Raw genomic sequence first — 21,003 nt, 5'->3', positions numbered from 1 at the left:
AGCAAAAGACCGCAGGGACTAAACTAAGACAATCTGACCTTCTAGGACAGAATACAAATATTGAGTGCTATTAAATCATGACTTTCATTAGACAGCTTGTGCTATAAGATCCAATTTAATAATTGATCAGAATAACAAAATTTCTAATATTCCTGTTTAAAATGGATTTCAAATACCTAAATAGGAAAGAAAATTGTTTTGTTGTATATTGTTGCTTGATTTTGTTCTGTCTTATTTTGGTGTATGTTATTATCTCTGCAGAACTGTCTAAATAAGATAGGCTTGATGAACAATCTGGAGGAGAAAACAATGGGACCAACAGTTCCTGGGAGACATGGGAGAGGGGGACGTGGGGGGCAGGGGATGAAGGTAGTGGTGTTAACAAAACTGGGGACAAAGGAACAACAAGTGATCCAAATCAGTGGTGAGGAGGGTGTGGGAAGCCTGGTAGGGTATGATCAAGGGTAATGTAACCAAGAGGAATTGCTGAAACCCTGGTGGGGATGGAGCATGATAGTGACAGGAGGAAAGTCAAGGGAAATAGAGAAAAGACCTGGGAGACAAAGGGCATTTATAGAGGTCTATATAAAGACATGTACATACACAAATATACTTGTATATGAGGATGGGGAAATAGATCTATGTTCATATATTTAAAGGTTTAGTGTTAAGGTAGCAGATGGATATTGGGCTTCCACTCAAGTACCCTCTCAATACAAGAATACTTTCTTCTATTATATTGGCATTCCATGATGCTCACCTTCCTGATACAACCTCTGAAGACAAAGAGGGTGAATAAGCAAATGTGGTGAAGAAAGCTGATGGTGTCCGGCTATCAAAAGATATAGCATCTGGGGTCTTAAAGGCTTGAAGGTAAACAAGTGGCCATCTAGTTCAGAAGCAACAAAGCCCACATGGAAGAAGCACAATAGCCTGTGCGATCATGAGGTGTTGATGGGATCAGGTATCAGGCATCATCAAAACACAAAATCTTACCATAGTGAATGAGGTGGGGAGTATGGAGTGGAGACCCAAAGCCCATTTGTAGGCCACTGGATATCCCCTGACAGAAGGGTCTCAGGGAGGAGATGAGCCACTCAGGGGGCGATGTAGCAATGATGAATCATACAACTTTCCTCTAGTTCTAATGCTTCCTTCCCCACCCCCTCACCCCCCACTTTGATGATCTCAATTCTGTCTTGCAAGTCTGGCTAGACCAGAGGATGTACACTGGTACAGACAGGAACTGGAAACTCAGGGAAGCCAAGGCGGATGATTCCTTCAGGACCAGTAGTGTGAGTGGCGATACTGGGAACATAAAGGGAAGGTGGGTTGGAAAGGGGGAGCCAATTACAAGGATCTACATGTGACCTTCTCCCTGGAGGATGGACAACAGAAAAGTGGTTGAAGGGAGACGTCGGACAGGTCAAGATATGATAAAATAATAATTTATAAATTATCAAGGGTTCATGAGGGAGGGGTTTGCGGGAATGGAGGGTGGAAATGAGGAGCTGATGCCAGGGGCTTAAGTGGAGAGCAAATATTTTGAGAATAATGAGGGCAATGAATGTACAAATGTGCTTGACACAATTGATGTATGTATGGATTCTGATGAGTTGTATGAGCCCCAAACAAAATGATTTTTTTTAAAAAGAAGAAAAAAAATCAGTGTTATAAGGGAAAATGCCAACTTTTCAATAAACCATTTATTATATATGATAACCTATACATTTTAGATTAACAATGAATTATACATTTAAAATATCCATATATCACTTTTAGTATCTGGAGGACTCCAAATGTTTTAAAGTTCCCATTTTTATTTCCATAATTTTTTTAATTTTTAGTATTATTGCCTACATGTATTTGAATTTGCTATAGTGATACTGTTTTTTTAAGCAATGCTACAATATACTTTTACTTTAATCACCCATCTCCAAGCCTTTGTGGACTTCAAATATTGACACAGTGATTTTTTTCAGTGTTCTGGTACATTTTCAAACTTAACTCTGAAAACTCTCAAAGCATTGATTAAATGATGAAAAATTATTTTGAAGCACTGGAAAATTATTTCAAGTGTAAGTTAATCAAAAATTTATTAACTCTTATGGAATCATGGTTTTAGAATGGATGCAAGACTCTCTGTCAAGAGTCTACAATTATTTCCCCAAAGCCTACATGCAAAAGCAGAACATTTGCATCTTTATAATAATCTCTACAGAAAAGCATATCGTCTAACATACAATTACATCTATAAGATGCATTTATTACTATTAATCAATTCACAGTTTTTTTCAGCCACGTCAGGCGATATCCTACCAGATTGTGCACATGTGGCTTACATTCTTATTCTCCCGTTTCAGATGAAGCAACTCACATGACACTACTGCAATCTGACAGCGCGGACTGGCAAAGCCATCTGACTTCAGAGATTTTAAAGCAAACCAGGTGACACGGCTAAAATAATCACTGCCTAAAATTAGCTTAGTTGTAATGCTAGTGAAGGAGCATCGGGTTAAGCGCTGGGCTGCAGCCGCAGGCCAGCAGAACAGAACCAGCAGCAGATCTGAGGGAGAGAGAGAAGCTTTCAATTCTCATGAAGACGGACAGTCTCAAAAACCAACCGCGCACTTCTCTGACCTCCACAGTAGCTGTGAGTTGAGATTGGCTCAATTGCAATGAGTTTGGGGTTTGGTTTGGTTTTGTGCGGGAGTTAATGTTCACGAATCCTACTTTATCTCTACTACGTGTGGAAAATTGGAAAAGAGCAGAAAGAGAGCCGAAGGGGAAAACGCAAGGATGCTGAGAGATTCTGAGAGTGTCTAATCATAAATTGAGGAGGGAAGCAAGAAAGGAAGAGTAAGATTCACACGGAGAGATAAAAGGAGAAAAGAAAGCTAGTCTCTCCATGAAAACAATGTAATTTTAAAAGGTCCCATCACAGTCAATCTGACTCACGGCAACACCATGTGTGATAGTGTAAAACCAGAGTCTTCAGAGGATTGCCAAGACTTCCCTCTGAAACATCCTTGGGGAAATGCCAACCTCCAACATTCTGGATAGCTGAGAGAGAGAGAGAGAGAGAGAGAGAGAGAGAGAGAGAGGATGATGATGATAGTCTCCACCTTCTGAATAATGAGAAAAAGACTAGACATTACCCAAAGGAAAGGCATACAAAATTGAACAATTCTCCGCAAAGCCAAAGAAAACAACAAAGGAAATCAAGACCAAAACAACAACAAGAAAGCCACTGACAAAAATGGAAAGGCCTATAAATAGTTGAAGGTCTGTTTGTTGGCTTTTACGAGTGTTTTCCAGTTGAGTCCTACGGGGTGCCACACTCCGTCTCCAAAGTCTATTTTTGGTATTCCTGGGGATTTCATCACTTTGCTCCCTTTGCTGCCCTGTTGCATGCCCTTAGTGTTTTGCCCCAGCTTGATGGGGTCAGATTGTGCACAATTCCTGCACTATGTCTCCAGTATTGTCCCCTGCAGTGCTATGGCTTAGTGAGGGATGTCCTGTCTTTTGGGGGTGCCGGCCATATGGTCCTCTTGGTGCATTGTCTGCTCTGAGTAGGGGATTGGTGGGCCAGGATGTCGACTTGGGGCTTGGTGGGCCAGGATGTCCTCCCCACCCGCTCTATCCCTTTTGTTTCTCCCGTGTACTCTAATCAGATGCACACCTCTCCCCAAGCTGTCACCCCAGTACTGTCCTCTGAAGGGCATTAGTAGACAATTAGACATCCCCCAACAGCCGGGTCACAGGGAAGAAATGAGCCAGTCAGGGTGCAGTATAGCACCAATGAAATACACAATTTTCCTCTAGTTCTTTGGTGCTTCCTTCCCCCCATTATCATGACCTCAATTCTACCTTACAGATCAGATTAACCAGAGCATATACACTGTTACAGTTAAGAGCCTGCAACACAAGGAATCCGGATAGATAACCCCTGAGAGCCAACAAGGAGAGTAGAGATACCAGGAGATTAGGGGAAGGGGGAGAAGAGGGAATAATCACAAGGATCAACCTAGAACCCCTCCCAGAGGGACAAACAATGGAAAAATGGGTGAGGGGCAATGGAGGACAATGTAAAATATGAAAAAAAGTAATCTATAACTTATCAAGGATTTGTGAGGGAAGGTGGAAGGGAGGAGGAAGAAATGGGAAGTTGATATCAGGGGCTCAAATGGGAAAAGAAGGCTTTGAAAATGACAATGGCAGCATATGTGCAAATGTGCTTGACACACTGGATGAATGTATGGATTGTGATGAGATGTAAGAACCCCCAACAAAAGTATTTAATAAAAATGATTTTAAAAAGTTAAAAATTTTTTAAATTGAACAATTCTCAAGGCATTGCAGTGGTGAAAGATTGCACACCAGGTTCAGTATCACTGCAGTTAGTGGTTTGTACCATTTCTAAAGTGTCTTTGTGGTAAAGTTGGCTTATTCCTAATAGTCATTAAAACAAATACTGACCATCTGCCAGGGACTTTTAGCTAAACATGGTGATTTCAAGAGACTCACTGTACTCCTTCTGTGAACAACTAAGATTCAGAAAGCACATGCAGAGGAGATACTTGGAGCGCTGGACCTCTGATGAAATGAGAGTTGAGGGAGCCAAACGCATCTATGGGGAAATGAAGGGACAGGACACACAGTCCTATGACCAATGGGCAAATGTTATGCCTGCTGGTGGTGAGGAACCGCACACCCTGCCCACAGAGCAGGAGAATCGCAGGAACCAGAAAAGAAAGGAGAACAACAAAATACCTCTGGTCCAGCTCTGAGCAGAATAGCTCCTTCCACAGTGTACAACTGACGAGAGAAAGGTGCACTCACTCAGCTCCCAACACCCTTCCAACAGGACAGAACAATGACCAGGCCAAACCCTGTGCTTCCAGCAGTGGCTGGAGCCTCCCTTCACCTGGGAGTGGGTAGCTCAGGAATGCTGCATATCACAGCAGGCACCGGATACTTGGGGACCTAATACTCAGCCTTCTCCCCGTGGATCCCTTCTGTATTCTGCCAGAAATTGATAGTAATAATCAGAGAGAGATTATGATCAATTGATTATACTGGATTAAATTACAGTATAATAGGATACCTGGAAGGTTGACCTCCCTCTTGGCCCATCCTGAATTTGCTCTTGGTTTAAATAGCTCTTGTTAATTCCAAGACAGAGATTTTCTCTCTGGCTTATTTTTAATATTGGTGTGGTCCTCTCTTGTTTCCCCTTTATTTATTATTATTTTCCCTCATTATTCCTGTTTATTAGTCAATGATAGACAGTATTTAATTTGTTTATAATACTCATCTTACATTAACATGATTCTTTTTTTCAGTTTTTTTCTTCTAGTAAAAGATCATTTTATTGGGGGCTCTTACAGCTCTTACAGCAAGCCTTACGTCAATTGTATCAAGCCTACTTGTACATAGGTTACTAACATTATTTTCTATACATTGACTTTCTATTTTAGCCCTTGGTACTGGCTCCTTTTTTTCCCTACTGGCCCCCTCCCCATTCTTATGACCCCTTAATAGATTATAAATTATTATTATTTTCATATCTTACTCTGACTATTGTCTCCCTTATTTTTAAATTATATTTTACATTTAGTTTTTTATGGTTTCTGTTAGGTTTCCCAGGTTATGAAACACAGCCGAGTGCTGCAAAGGTCTATTGGGCTGGGGGGATCAGGGAAAGCAGGAGCTGTGGGGCAGTGCATTAGAACTGATGGCACTGATGTACACTCCATTCTTTAGAAAAGCAATCAAATTATGGAAGTGTGTTATGTATCAATTTTATATCATTAAAATTGTTGGGAAAACATAAATTTATAGCAATAAATACACACATCAGAAATAAGAAAGAATCAACATCAGCACCTCAACCCTACATCTATTTCTTCTTCTTTTAAAAATTTTCTTTCCTTTTTTTGGGTTTTTTTTTTTAACCCAACAAAATATGCCTTCAGGCACCAGGAGGAAACAAATGATTAGAGCAGAAATACAGGTATCAGAAAAACTGTACATAAAAGCAACATGACGAGAAGTTGGTTCTTTGAAATAATTGATGAAATTTACAAGGCACTCACAAACTCAATAAGAGAAAAGAAAGATTCAAATATCATGAATAAGAAATGAAATTGGGGACATCACAACAGAACCAAATGGAATAAAAAATACAATAGCACAATATTGTGAAGGACTGTACTCCAACAAATTTGAAAACCTAGCGGAAATGGGCAAATTTCTAGAAACACAGGGTCTTCCTAATTTAATACAGCCTGCTGTGGGAAACCTCAACAGAACCAAAGAGAACAAAATCCGGTCATGAAAACACACCCCACAACAACAAACAAGCCCAAGACCAGACAGCTTCTGCAGAGAATTTTACCAAGCATGCAGAGAAGAGTTGAATCAAATTTATATTCCATGATAAGGAAAGAACAGCAACAGGAGCTCATTTTATGAAGGGAGCGCAGCCATGGTACTAAAACCAGGCTGTACAACCCTGGTGAAAAGCCTTATGTGATACCTCAGATGCACAACCAGGCATAGCATTCATTGTCCAAAAGGGCTCTGAAAAATCAATCACAAAATACAAAGCTCTCTGTGTTAGAATTCTGTCTATCCACCTGCAAGGAAATCCAATCAACCCAACTGTTATTCAAATTTATGCATCAACCACAAAGGTAATGAGGAAGAGATTGGAGAATTTCTAACAACGACTTCATGCGGAAGTGGATGAAACATGTAATCAGGATAATTAATAATTATTGGAGACTGATATGCAAAAATTGGAGACAAAAAGGAGGAACAGTTGTTGAAAAGATATACTCTTTGTGATGGAAATGAAGCTGGAAATCGCATGATAGAATTTTGCAAAACTAATGAATTATTCATAACAAATACCTTTTTCAGTAATACAAAAGGCAACTATACACATGGACTTCCCCAGATGGCATACACAGACATCATATTGACTATGTCTGTGGGAAGCCATGATGGAAAATCTCAATAAGCAGCTAACAGCAGACAAGGGGTCGACTGTGCTACTGCTCATATGTAAGTTCAGGACAAAGCTGAAGATAATTAAAATAAATTCACAAGAGTCAAAAGGGAACCTGGGGTCTATCCCACCCGAATACTGAGACCATCTCAAGGACAGATTTGGTGCATGAAACACTAATGACAGAAACACTGGTGAGCTATCGGAGGACATCAAGATCGTCATTTATGAAGAAATTTAAAAGTCATTAAAAAGACAGAAAAGTGAGAAAATATTAAAACGCATATCAGAAGAGACTCTACAACTTGCTCTTCATTGCGGAAAACCCAAGCAAATGGAAGAAAGGGTGAGGTAAAAGAGCTGAATAGAAAATTTTAAAGGGCAGCTATAGAAGACAAAGAAAATATTATAATGAAATGTGCAAAGAACTAGAACTAGGAAACCAAAAGGGAGGAACTATATGAGACTGAAAGAATGCAAGAAAAAATTCAAGCCTCAAGTTGCAATATGAAAAGATTCTGTGGGCAAAATATTGACTGATGCAGAAAGTATCAAGAGAAGATGGAAAGAATACACAGAGTCACTGCGCCAACAAGAGCGAGTTGACACTCACCCGTTTCTCAGGAGGTAGCATACAAGCGAGAACCAATGTGCTGAAGGAAGTTCAAGTTGCACTCAATCTATTAGTCAAAAACAAGACTCAGGGAATGGATGAAATACCACTGAAATGATTCAACAAGCAGATGAAGCACTTAGTCATCAATGCCAGGAAATTTGGGAGGTATCTACGTGGCCAACTGGAAAAAAAATCATATTTGTGCCCATTCCAAAGACAAGTGAGCCAACAGAATGCTCAAACGATAGAACAATATCTTTGATAGAGCATGCAACTAAAAAGTGTCTAAAAATAATCCAACAATGATTGCCACTGTGCATTGACAGCCGTCAGAATTTCAGGCTGGATTCAGAAGGGGGCATGAAACAAGTGATATCATTGCTGAAGTCAGGTGCATCTTGGCTCAAAGCAGAGAATACCAGAAATGGTGTTTACTTATATTTTATTGACTACACAAAGGCACTCAACTTTGTGGACCATAGCAAACTGTGGACAACCTTGAGAAGAATGGGACTTCCGGAATACTTCATTGTGCTCGTGAGGAACTTGTACCATTTTGCAAACAGAGCAAAGCAATGCTGCATGGTTTAAAACCAGAAAGGTGTGTGTCAGGGTTGTATCCTCTCACCATACTTGTTCATTATGTCTGCTGAGCAAACCTTCAGAGAAGCCGGATGATATGAAGAAGAAGAAGGTGGCATCAGGATTGGAGGAAGGCTTATTAACAACCTGCGACATGCAGAGGACACAACCTTGCTTGCTGAAAATGAGGAGGAATTGTACTTGCTGATGAACACCAAGGATTACGACCTTCATTGTGGATTATTGACACCCATGGCTGCAATAATGGGCTCAGACATAGGAACAATTGTAGGGATGGTGCAGGACAGTGCAGTCTTTCGTTCTGTGATGCACATGGTTGCTATGGATTGGAACCGATTTGATGGCAGCTAAGAAAAACAGCAACAACACCAATGGCAATAGAATTACCACACAACCCAGACATATGCAGCTATGCGTATAACCCACAGAAATGAGACAGAACCTACGCAGACATATGCTCTCTCAGGTTCATTCCAGCACAGCTCACAATAGCAAGAAGCTGCAAAACAGCCCAAATGCTCATCAGTAAAAGAATACATCACAAAAATGCTGATACATATACACAATTGGAGGTTGTGCATCCATAATAAACAGAGAATAATCTATGCAACACTTCTTGGCATGGGGGTGATCTGGAATCATTAAGGTGAATGATCTTAGTCAATCACAAATGGTAAGTATGGCATGAATCCACTTCTAGCTTTCTAAACACCAAGAGGATGGCAGACTTCTGCTGCAAGGTCATGTTATCTTCCAATCTGCCATCCCAAGCCACCAAGGCAGAGAGCCTAGTGTAGATTGTTATCTACACTAAATAAACAAAATACAAGTAGACATACACACCCCCATGTTCATCACACCACTATTCAAAATAGCAAGAATATGGAAATAACCAAAGTGCCAATCAGTGGAAGAATGGGTAAATAAACACTAGTACATTCACACAATGGAATATTATACATAGCTGGGGAGTAATGACAAAACTGTGAAACACTTCATAATATGAGTGGATTTGGAGGACATGATGCTAAATAACGTTAGCCTATCACAGAAGGAAAATTATATGAGACCATGGTTATACAATTTTAGCATAAACATTCTCATACCAAGAGACCGATTTTGATGGTTACCACGGGTGAAGGGGAAGGAGGGATGCGGAAGTAATAGGGTAGAAGAGACAGGCATTAACCTGATAAAGGAGATAATATCTGACCGTGGCGAGATGGGGGAACAAGTGGCACCAGGCGAACTGCTGAGAGGGTTGATAAGTTGCTAAAGATGTAGAATGCAAAAACAGTGATCTAATATGTAATCCCCTACCTGATTCACAATAAATAGTATAGTTTTAAAGATAATCTGATGGGAAAGAATTTTAAACATTTTGAAAATTATTAAAGAAGGCATAAAATTAGTTATCACGATTCATAATATAGAAATATCAGTCCATATACTACTATTCTTATCAATTACTTTACAAAATACGGAAATGTAAGAAATTCAGAATATTTACCAGACTTATCACCGCTGTGATCATAAAATGGTGCTGCTGTGTTTGACATCCCACGTCTCTTTGTCCATCCATGTTGCAGAATCGGATCCTGTGTCAGAGTACAGAGCCCATCTTCAAAGTCACATCTGTCATAATTCAAGCCTAGAAAGAGAAAAAAGAAATTACCTTCACAGCCCCGTGTAGCTTCTGAAGATGGAAGACAATAGAAATAAAGACCTTAATAAATGACAAATCAATATGACCACAAGCAATATTTTTCACATTCTAATTCTATTCCATTAATGAAAACATTTTTGCAAATGACATTCTGATAAGAAATCACAAGACAATGGTATGTTCTAATGGAATGAGTCAGAAGAACAAGGACTTAATCTTCGTTTGGCCTCTTATGAACTGAATCTCTCAGACACTCATCTGTATCAGGCAATTTTTAAAATTGTTTTATTAGGGGCTCATACAACTCTTATCACAATCCATACCTATATCAATTGTGTAAAGCACATTTGTACATTCATTTCCCTCATCATTCTCAAAACATTTGCTCTCCATTTAAGCCCCTGGCATCAGCTCCTCATTTTTCCCCCTTCCTCCCTACTCTCCACTCCCTTATGAAGCCTTGATAATTTATTTCATCATATCTTGCCCTGTCCGACGTAACCCTTCACCCACTTTTCTGTTGTCCATCTCCCAGGGATAAGGTCACATGCAGATCCTTGTAATTGGTTCCCCTTTCCCAATTTTTGTTTACCTGCATGATTAGAATAGTAATATATTTTGCTCCAACTGTTGCAATGAGGATCTAATGACATTGTGTATGTTATATACTCTGAGCACTCCATAAAATATAAGAAATAACTATTAAGGTTAGATATTTTACCAAACTTGGATCTACTTGCTACCTAGGCATATTGAAATTTCAGGATCAGAGCAAACCAAGTCACAAAGACCCCTATAGTTGATGCTCGACCATCTGTGGTCATCACGTGCCCCAGAATTAAGCACAGCACCTAAATTTAAATCTCAGTGTTTTAAGTAATTGGCATTTTAATTGCAACAAACATGGTCTCACCTGTCTGCTTTTCTGGGTCTGAGTGACCCATGGGGCTGGAGAGTAGCAGAGGGATTGGAGCCGTGGGTGGTTTACAATAAGCAGCCCAGGTAGGCTTGTGATACTTAAGGGTGTACATAGCTTGGCTGAGCCAGGGTTCCCAGTGGCTTGGTAGTTACAATGTAGTCAACACCCATGATGAGATCTAATAAAATCGCATTCATGATAAAATCTGCTATGAGTCGTGAATCAATTGAAAGAGGGTTGACTTGAGCTTGTGACCTCCTTCCAATATGAGTGGATGCTCTCACCAAGCTTCTTCATTTTCTGGGCGGTTGGATCCTGTGTCTCGCTCATCATCAGATCTATGGGATTTTTGTGTGTGTGTGACTGAGCCAGTGGCCTGCTTGGGAGTTGTTAGGAGCCTGCCACCTTACCTGTCAAACCTTACTTTCACCTCTGCAGCCGGAAGCTTGCCAACCAAGCTGGCAACTAAAGGAGTTAGCAGAAGCCTCCAGCCTGACACCTGACCCATAGTCTTGGAACTTGCCAGTCTATAAAACTGTGTGAGCCATTTTCTTGAAATAAATTACCTGTACATATGCAGATGCAAGTATCGCAGATTTTGCTTCTTTCGGGAACCCAAAGTAAGGCTTGAGTCCATTATCCAACATCTACAGATATTAATAATATCCAAATACTCAAATAATACCTGGTCTAAAACCAAACTCACTGCCACTGAGTTGGTGGCAACTCATATTGACCCTATCGGACAGAGTCCTGCCCCTGTGAGTTTCTGAATGCACTTGTTACCAGGAGTAGAAAGCCCTATATTTCTCCCTCGAAGGGGTGGGTGGACCTTGTCAATAATAGCAAAATGCCACCAGATCTCCTTCTTTCTCTAATAGCTAGTCTTGAATAGCTGTGGTGATATTCCTTTGAAGGTTTGTTCTTAGCCTGACTGGTTCATAGCAGAGCAAAGTCACTGGGTAACAATTAGGCAATGCTTGGAAAAGTAATCACAGATCATGATTTTTATTTAATCACATCATTTGGGTAAAAATATTATCTAATAATAAATCATCTGGTACTTTTTTAACTCTCAAAAATGGGTATTGAAAGTTGATTTTGAAATATAACTTTTAAATAATAGTACTTAAATCTACTTTGACACCCAGGGTCCATTTTATTATTTTTCCTCAAAGACTATTTATTTTGAAAAATTTTGACAGCCAATTGTATTCTGCAATGACAGCAAGAACTTGATCAGCTACAATTTATCAAAGTTGTTCCTTTTTTGCTGGGCATTGTACACGAGATAGTTTGTGTATTCCTTACAACAATCTCATGAATTTTGCATTTTCTTCTATTAAAAGATGAAGAAATTTATAATATGTTTGGAATCCAGCAAGTAAATTGGTCAAGCTGAAAGACCTAGTGAGTACCAGAGCAAAGATAGGAACCAGGTCTTTTTTATTTCAAAAGTTGAGCTCTTAAAACTCTGCTCAGAACATTAATTGGTAACCCACCATGCCATTCTTATAAAAGCCTTTGAACCCATTCCTTACTTAACAACATGCCCAGAGGTCAGGGCATTATGGGAATATAAGAATTATGCAAAAATGGAAGTTAACCATATCCGATCACAAAATGGAGAATGAGTAAAGCATTGCATAACTGTCCAATGACATCATTATCTAGCTGCCGGATTACATCATAACCGAACTGCTAGACCATTGAGAATACGGTCCAGCCCAGTGGCCACAGACCAATCACATCCAGCATTACTCTAGCCTCCACGATGGCATTTGTTACTATTACACATACATTACTAGGGTGGAACAGAGCCATGCAGTAGTTTGTTTCCCATTGTTGTAAATGTGAAATGACAGATAATAAGGGAGTTGATAGTGAGGAACACTCGTAGATGTCTTGCCAGACAGGGCTGACATCATTCTACTGAATGCAAATACGTTTATTTAGATGATGTTGTCATCTCTCGCTCCTGGCAATCGTGTGTACAATGGAAGGAAACTCCGGCCAGTCCTGCACCGCCTTCCATGTCACCAGCATTCTGGCATGCATGTTCATGATTACTGTGCAGTACCTTCCAGCGTAGAGGGCTTGTCTAGCACGATACAGGACAATATTCTTTGTGATCTCTATGGCTTTCCCTGTGCTAATTTTCAGAAGTAGATCGAGACACTTCCTTCCTTCTCTGCCTTAGTCTGAAGGCTCCGTTGAAATGCGGCGATCCCGCTAGTATTGGAAATGCTGTTGACACCATGGCGATTATCAGAGCAATCTGTAACTTTATGTATGGACAGAGGGGTGGTGGCTGTGGAGTTATTGGTATATGATAGGTAAAATTACAATTCCCATAGCCTTTTAAAAAATATTCAGAATCCCTGGAAAATGCCAATTGTTGCCTGAATAGACCACCTATTGATTCAGGGAATCTGTTGGAACAAAAAAGTTGCTAAATTATATAGTCCAAAGGTGTCATCCAATAGTTGAGCATGTGTCTACATAAATATGTATCCATTTTAAAGTTTCCAGCCTTTTGAAACAACTTATTTGTGAATATATGATGTTTATATCAACATGTACATTATCTTTATCATATTTCAGCAACATAGGTGTCATTTTCTTTAAATAGCAAGAAATTACCTTGCAGTACAATTACTTAGTTCACTATTTGACATCTGTTTGCAATATTCTTTGCTCTTTTTAATATACAAAGTTAATGATGATTTCTGGAAGTGTTCGAACTAGAAAAATAGCTAAATAAAACATTCTTTCCTCTGAATAGTCTCAACGGGGGTTCTCTTTGTTATGGTGCTAATGAGCATGTATTTTCAGATAATTCTTATTAAAAAGGCAATGTTGAACTTCTAATAACTGCAGATTATTCAAAAATGCATTAGAAAGTTTTCTAAGTATTCATTCATTCCTTAGTAGAGAACTGGGCATGTTAGAGCTCTTTGAACAACTTTTCTCAAATTATGGCTGGTTTACCTTTTAATTCCATTTGCCACACATCTACATGCAAATCTATGATTGCTTGCTATATGAAGATCTGCCACCAGGTGCATTTCCACCACCAAAGTTCCACTAATTTTTGTTGACTAACCCCACAGTTGAATGACATTAAAAAGGACTTTGAAGAGATAGAGGCAAAAGTTCCCAGTAAAACTCATACTCCAGAGGTCTTTAAACTCGTGGAAATAATCATTCTGGTTTCAATTGTATGGTCCCAGAGACCAGTGTATGCATTGGTGGCATATAGGGGTGGCATAGCTGACTTCTGCAAGCCAAGTGTTCTCAGGGAGGAAGGACCTCTCACTGTTGTGATTTCAGGGTCCCTTGAGAGGCCAGACATCTCCTGCCTTGGCTTTCCCAGGGTCATTGGAAAGCAGCTCGCAGGGTCCAGCATCAGCATGATCATGGTTAGTGCTATCGTTGGTTCCTGTCCTGGACTTGGTTCTGTCTCAAGGCAGTCCAAGAGCATTTTATAGGGTTTGAAGGAGTTCTGGTAGGGCAGTGGTTAATAGGTTGAGATGCTAACCGCAAGGTCAGCAGTTCGAACCCGCCAATTTCTTTTCAAGAGAAAGATGAGGCTTTGGGTTCCCTTAAAGTTTTAAACCCTGGTAAACACAAAGGGGCAACGCTACTCTGTCTGATAAGGTCACAATGAGTCGGCATCAACTCTGATAGTGAGAGTAAAATGTTAAAGGCTGGCACCTTTGGGAAGCAGAACACCAGGCCTGTTTTACATGGGGCCTCTGGGGGCTCAAACCAGCCCACCATTCAGTTAATAGTTGAACACTTAGTCATTAATGCCATCCAGGTGACTCCCATTAACAGGATAATTGAAAGAAAATAAATAATTCGTACCCTCAGTGAAAATTCATGGTCAATTTAAGACCTACTTCTCAACTCAGACAGAGAGTGGGGAGTGAAGCAAAGTGTGGCCAGAGGTCCAAGGGGCATCAGGGCCCATCAGGTCCTCAAAGCCCAAGTTGGTCCCTGGGGGCCTGGCTGTAGCCCTTGCCCTGCAGAAACCTCGCGGCTACAGATGTGCCCGAACTTGGCTTTGATAGAGAGGCACACCACTATCCACCCAACCCCTGCTCCACTGCCAGGACCTGGTGGAGGCTGTCTGGATCATGAACTAGGCCAGCTGGTCTCTGGGTCTCCCACCCAAGCCTTCGGGACCACAGTGAAGCCCCCACGGAGTATCGTGCAAACGGTGCCTTCTGATGTCGGGCATTGCAAAGCGAAAATGGTGGCCACCCAAATGCCCCTGGGGACCATTCGGGGCCTCTCAACTGAGAGGGTGGGCCTCAGTAGACAGGAGATCAGGCACTATTTTTTCCCAAAGCCATTTTATTGGTAGCTAATACCGATATATCCTTCCATAGATCAATCACATCAAGCAGTATTGTATAATTGCTACCACAATGAGTTTCAAAAATTCTTTTCCTTCTTGAAGTCTTTGACATCAGTTCCCGTTTACATGCCCCCCCCCCCACGTGCACAGATGCACACACACACACTGTACCTCCTAGAACCCCTATTCCACTTGTTGTTTCCTGGGTTTCACACACCGAAAGCCAGATATCATGTAACAAAACATACAACAAAAATTCAAGAGGGTCACCCCCAATGACACGCTGCATCTGAGATAAACCCCAATATAAACAAACATAAAACACACAAACAGAAACACAGAAAAGGTGGAAAAGTAGATCCATCCCAACATGCATCAGAGGCGGATCAATTGACAAGGTTTTAACCTTTTTGATTTCCTATAGTAATCTCTTCAGTGCACTCTGTTTGGCAATCACTTTCCTCCCATCCCTCCTTATGGACAGAGGGACAGGCACTTCAGGACCGGGCCGGACCCTGTCTCTGAAACAAGATGCTGCCTCCACCAGCCCAGAACCTGAGCAATGCTCCTGAGGAGGGGAGGGGAGTGGTTAGCAGTAGCTCTACCAGACCCTGCAGTTGGAAGGGAGACATGGTACACGAATGTGAGAAGTGCACACCCCTCTGTAAGAAGACCTGCTGGCCATCTATAGAAAGCTGGGTGTATAACATGAAAAAGAAAGCTGCTCTCCACACCACCACCAACAACAACCTTTGAAAAGAACACTTTTGCTGCAAGCATACCCTCTAAATTTAGAGACATTGTGGACCGATGCGTGATAAAAGCACAGTATGAAAAGCACATGGCTTGGAGATGACCATTTGTTTAAATAAATAGCATACACACAATGATTTCTGGATGTGACCTTAAGTGGAATTGTTAAGTGGAATCCTGATCTGGCTTCAGGAGGTCACAAGTCCACATTTGTTAAGTGGGTTGGAGGAAAAATGGAGTAGACGGCCATGAGAAAAGAGGGATACAGGGTCAATGCCACCGTGGAAGACACTGAGTTATTATAACCATTGTTATGTGTGGACATTTTATTCCACTACTGTCTACAGAGTTGATAGTAATAAGTACTTTTAAAATGAGCTAGTTCTCTGGGATGTTCTTTAAGTGCCCGTATTAATCTTGGTAGACTACAGAAACAAATCCACGGAGACACATATGTCTAAGAAAGACATTTATATACAAAATTAACTAAACGTTGATAACACATCCCAGCCCAGTCCAGATCAAGTCCATAAGTCCAATATTGGCCCATTTTTTATACCAATCTATAAAGTCCTCTTCAGACTCATGAAGCACAGGCAATGACGCCAAATGCAGAAACACAGGCCAGTGGGTAAAAAGTCTTTGGATCTAGTGTCATCGGAAACATCTCAGCGTTGGCAAGGGTCTCTCTGTGGCTTTTCTGGCTTCTGAGGTCTGGTTTTGTCCATGTGGCTTGTCTTCTGCAATGTCTCCCAGGGAGTAGCAGAGAGAGAGGTGTTTTCCACTCCCAAGGAGGAAGTACCAGATTTCCCAGAATTCTCAGAAGAAGGCCATGCCCACACAGAAGTCTCATTGGCTATCTCCAAATTGACAGCCTAGACTCCACCCCTACACTCTTAATGCACAAACTGACACCAGATTAGGAGACTACCACAGTGCCTGAAACATGTTTTAAGTAATAACGATACATTTTGTGAAATTTTCTGTCAAATTCATATAAACTATTGTTTGGGCTTTTTCAATTGAATGGCTAGATCCCCTCTTTGGGAAGTACACATTGTGGTTTCCGTGCACTGATTGTGAGGAGGAGGGAGGAAAAGAAAGTGTAAAAGACTCTATGTCGATGTGTTTGTAGTGCGGCCAGATGAACCACTGACCCTTCTGTTTGTGCATTGCTTTGCCCTTCTGTGCGTTTAGCGTCCACAACAAAGGAGTCAGAACTTACCCCCTCTCATCATTCTAGCTGGTAAAGAGGTTACCACTGCAGGACGAATGGAGACTTGCCAAAACCCACCACCTCTGGGCAGTATATGAATGTCTATACTTGTTCGTGGCTTTGAACAACATGTTGGGAGAGAAGAACGATGAGATATCAGTATGTTCATACTTGGACAGTAACAAACAAAACTAATTTTCTATGTTACCAGCATTTTGCTTAGGAAAACAAGCCTAAATCTTGCAACATCTAGTCTCTAGGTTGCCAACGTAGGATGATGTAGAGTTAGTAGAAGGAACATACTTTGTACACTTCGTATTTCCATAGGAAAGCTTGTATTCTGTAAATGCTTTGGATATGAATTTGGTTATCTACCTCTAAGGATTACACATGCCTGTACTTGTCCACTGGGTTGGTCGTGGAAAGAAGGAGGGGAGGGGAAGACTCAAATGGTCATACTTAAAAGATACTGCAGTGTATAGCCGTTGTTATATCTGTGCAATTGTATTTTAACAGTGCTGCATATATAGTGGGCAGGTGGGTTTTATTTAAACTCCCTAGTCTTTCTGGATATTCAGATGTGCTTTGTGTATTTCAGTAGATTGGCACTTTGCATAGTCTACAGGGAATGGAATTGTGGAAGAAACACCTCTGTGAACTTTGAACTTGTTTATTGCTTTTCCATTGGATTAAGGAAAGAGGTGGGCAGAAATTGCAAATAATGTTACAGTGTACCAGATAATGCCAGTGTACCAGATAATGCCCATTGTCCTGTATGTTACTCGTTTTTACTTTGACTTTGCTGTACTGTGTATGTTGTGTGTGTGTGTGTGTATATATATATATATATATATATATATATATATATATATATATATATTGGACAAATGAGTACTAATTTTATAATATCTAGTCTCTAGAGAGTAATGAGGTTGGCAGTGTATAACAAAAGTGGAGTTAGTAAAGTAACACATTTTGTACATTGTGTTATAAATCACAGAAAGGCTGTGGGAATGAAAGAGTAAACAACATTCAAGTAGCGCATGTGCTTACCTGTAAGTCTCCTGTAAGTATTATAGATTACAGGTATTTTTATCAGTTGAGTTAATAGAGGTGAAGTGTGGGTGGGTGGATAGAATTCTAGACCAGAATGTTTATTTAGAGGATAGATTCAGATTCTAGCCTTTGTTACAATGTAAAGTTGATTTAAAACTGCTGTGTGTATAGTTGGCAAACTTAAGCCCTTATTGAAAATATCTAGAAATAGTCTTTCTAGATATTTAGAAGCACACAACATGTTGAAAGAGGATGTAAAGCAAAACCCTTTAAACACACATTTTTTGTTGTAATCCATAGGAATGGCTGCATTTGGAGGATGGAATTGTTCAAGTTGACGTCTTGTAGGCAGTATTCTGAGTAAGGGTAGAAGTGGGGGGTTGGGAGGTAAGATATGCTAAGGAAGGACTCTATAACCAGAGGTGGACAAGTTCAGATTGTCTACACATGGTTTTAAGTGTGCATTTAAATTAATATTGCTGTGTGTTAAAGTACAAACTTGTCCTAATACCCAAATTATGTTAAAAGTTGAGGTAGTAAAGCAATCATTAATGCCTTTTTGTTTCTAGGAATTGATCTGTATCCTTTTATACTCATGATTAACTCTAGAAATTATTAATTGGATAGAGAGCAAAAATGGGTAGTTCTTAGGATATAGGAAAAAGTAAGAATTGAGAAACTGTAGAAGAGGACAAAGTATCAGGCAGTCAAAGTATATCACTTACACCAAACATTTTCCACAAACCATATGAACTATGCCTGCCTCTTTGCTAAACGTGCCATGAGTCATACGGGCAAGCTGTGCATGAGTCTGAGTCTGTTCCTGTCTAAGGAAAGCTAAGGCTTGTATAATCATAACATTTTACATATTGTTCAACTACACTGTTCAACTTATGACTTTAGAGACCCACTTCCATCACATAGATGCATATCTACATACAGTATATGTATAGTATATATGCATACATGTATGTCTCTGTATATAATCTCCCTAAATTGCATATTCTATATAAGAACTAAAAGCCAGTTCCTGAAATGGAGGAAATGAACTTATGACAATTCAATAAAGGTAAAATTTAATTGTGCTCAAAAGTAAATTTCAATGGAAGACCGCATGATATTTTGGAATTACTGATTCATTTTTATCTGGGAAATGTTCATGTTCTCTTTGACAAGTTCTAAATCTTAACGTTTTCATAAAGACTGCAGCAAGAAAAATCCGAACTAATAAAATGTATATAGTTTGGATTTAGTACTTTCATAAATCACAACAGAGTCACCAAAGCTTACTTAAATTGGATTCATCCTATATCACTGTGTTTGTCTTCAAGTCATTGAGATAATCTTTGTCAAAAAGTATATTATTAACGATATCTATGTCCGTGAGAAAAGGGCTATAAAGACATCCTTTTCCCACTTTAACATCTTCAGAGAGCAATAACCCTTATCAGAGGTCTCTTTCCTGACAACCAATGAATTCTGAAAAGATGATGATACGTCTTTGGAATTCGTGGCAGCATGCAATAACACTCACTCTAGTGTTGTGTGTGTTGCATAACTTCTTACATAAACACGCTCTCTTTGGCTGGACCAGAAGAAAGTATAGTTCTCAGCAGCTTATATCTTGCATAGAAAAACTGTCCATCAAATAAATTGTTCCAACAAAGGATTTCAAACTATTTCTTGATGTTGTTTCTCCTGTCTCTTAAACACAGCTTTTAAGTCACCTCTTAACGAGTTTTTTTTCCCCCAGATTCAAATATATCAAGACTGTTTCCACAAGTAGTTTTACAATTCATGTTCTTTGAATACAAAATACACTCTCTTGGAATACAAAATCCACTCTTTGTTCAAATAAATTTTTAAAAATTGATTTTGCTGCTCAAGCATTCTTGACCTCCTCCTCTCCATAAGCTTGGCTTCTGCTTCTATTGATCCTTCTCAGGGATTTCTCACGGAGTTGCGGGATAAACGTGGAAACCAGTGGATAGTTTTACTGTGCTGTAGCTTCACTCTTTATTTATGTTCGTGAAATCGTGTTCCTCTGCCAACTTGACCTAGCTGATCCACCCTGTTTATGCAAGCGCTTCCTTTTCTAGTCATCAGGCACTCTCCTGCTGTCAAAAAGCATTGATTGTGGATTCAAGCAAGACAAAATCTTTGTCAACTTTGATCATTTCTCCATCATTCACAATATGATCTTCTGGTCCAGTTGTGAGGAGGTGGGTCCGGGTCTTCTTGACACTGAGTTGCAATCCATGCTGAAGGCTGCAATCACTAGTCTTCATGAACAAATACTTCAACCTCCCCCCCTACACACACACTTTAAGCAAGGAAGTTGTGTCATCTGCATATCTCAGGTTGTTAATCAGCCTCCCTCAAATCCTGCTGCCACATTGCTCTTCATAGACCCCTGCTTCTTTGGTGACTTGCTCAGCATATGGATTGAATAAGTATGGTGAAAGGATACCCTCCTTCCTGATGTAAACCGTGAAGCATTTCTTTGTTCTGTTTGCACAACTGCCTTCTGATCCATGTTAGAAAACCAAGAAGGAAGAAAACACTCAGCATATCTTAAACTGAAAGTACTAAAGAAAAAAAAATTCTCAAGTTTCAATATCGAAGGATTCTGTGGGCAAAATATTGAAATGATGCAGGACACATCAAAAGAAGATGGAATGAATCACTGGGCCGAAGCAGTCTAAATCGAATCATGTTAAGAAGTGGCATATGAACAAGAAATAAGGGAATTGAAGGAAGAAGTCCAAGCTGCACTGAAAGCATTAGTCAAGA

At 40.1% G+C, this 21,003-nt stretch overlaps 1 protein-coding gene across 1 annotated transcript in view; it reads right to left on the bottom strand.

Annotated features, from left to right (window-relative positions):
- MALRD1 (MAM and LDL receptor class A domain containing 1) overlaps positions 1-21,003 on the bottom strand; it is an 836,583-nt gene that overhangs the window by 800,815 nt on the left and 14,765 nt on the right. Inside the window, exon 2 of the mRNA XM_075553413.1 lies at positions 9,745-9,885. Within this exon, the coding sequence (XP_075409528.1) occupies positions 9,745-9,885 (141 nt within the window). The remainder of the gene's footprint in view (positions 1-9,744; positions 9,886-21,003) is intronic.

Source organism: Tenrec ecaudatus, chromosome 6, assembly GCF_050624435.1.
Source record: "Tenrec ecaudatus isolate mTenEca1 chromosome 6, mTenEca1.hap1, whole genome shotgun sequence".
NCBI classification, from domain to species: Eukaryota; Metazoa; Chordata; class Mammalia; order Afrosoricida; family Tenrecidae; genus Tenrec; species Tenrec ecaudatus.
This window is presented reverse-complemented; position numbering and strand designations above follow the sequence as displayed.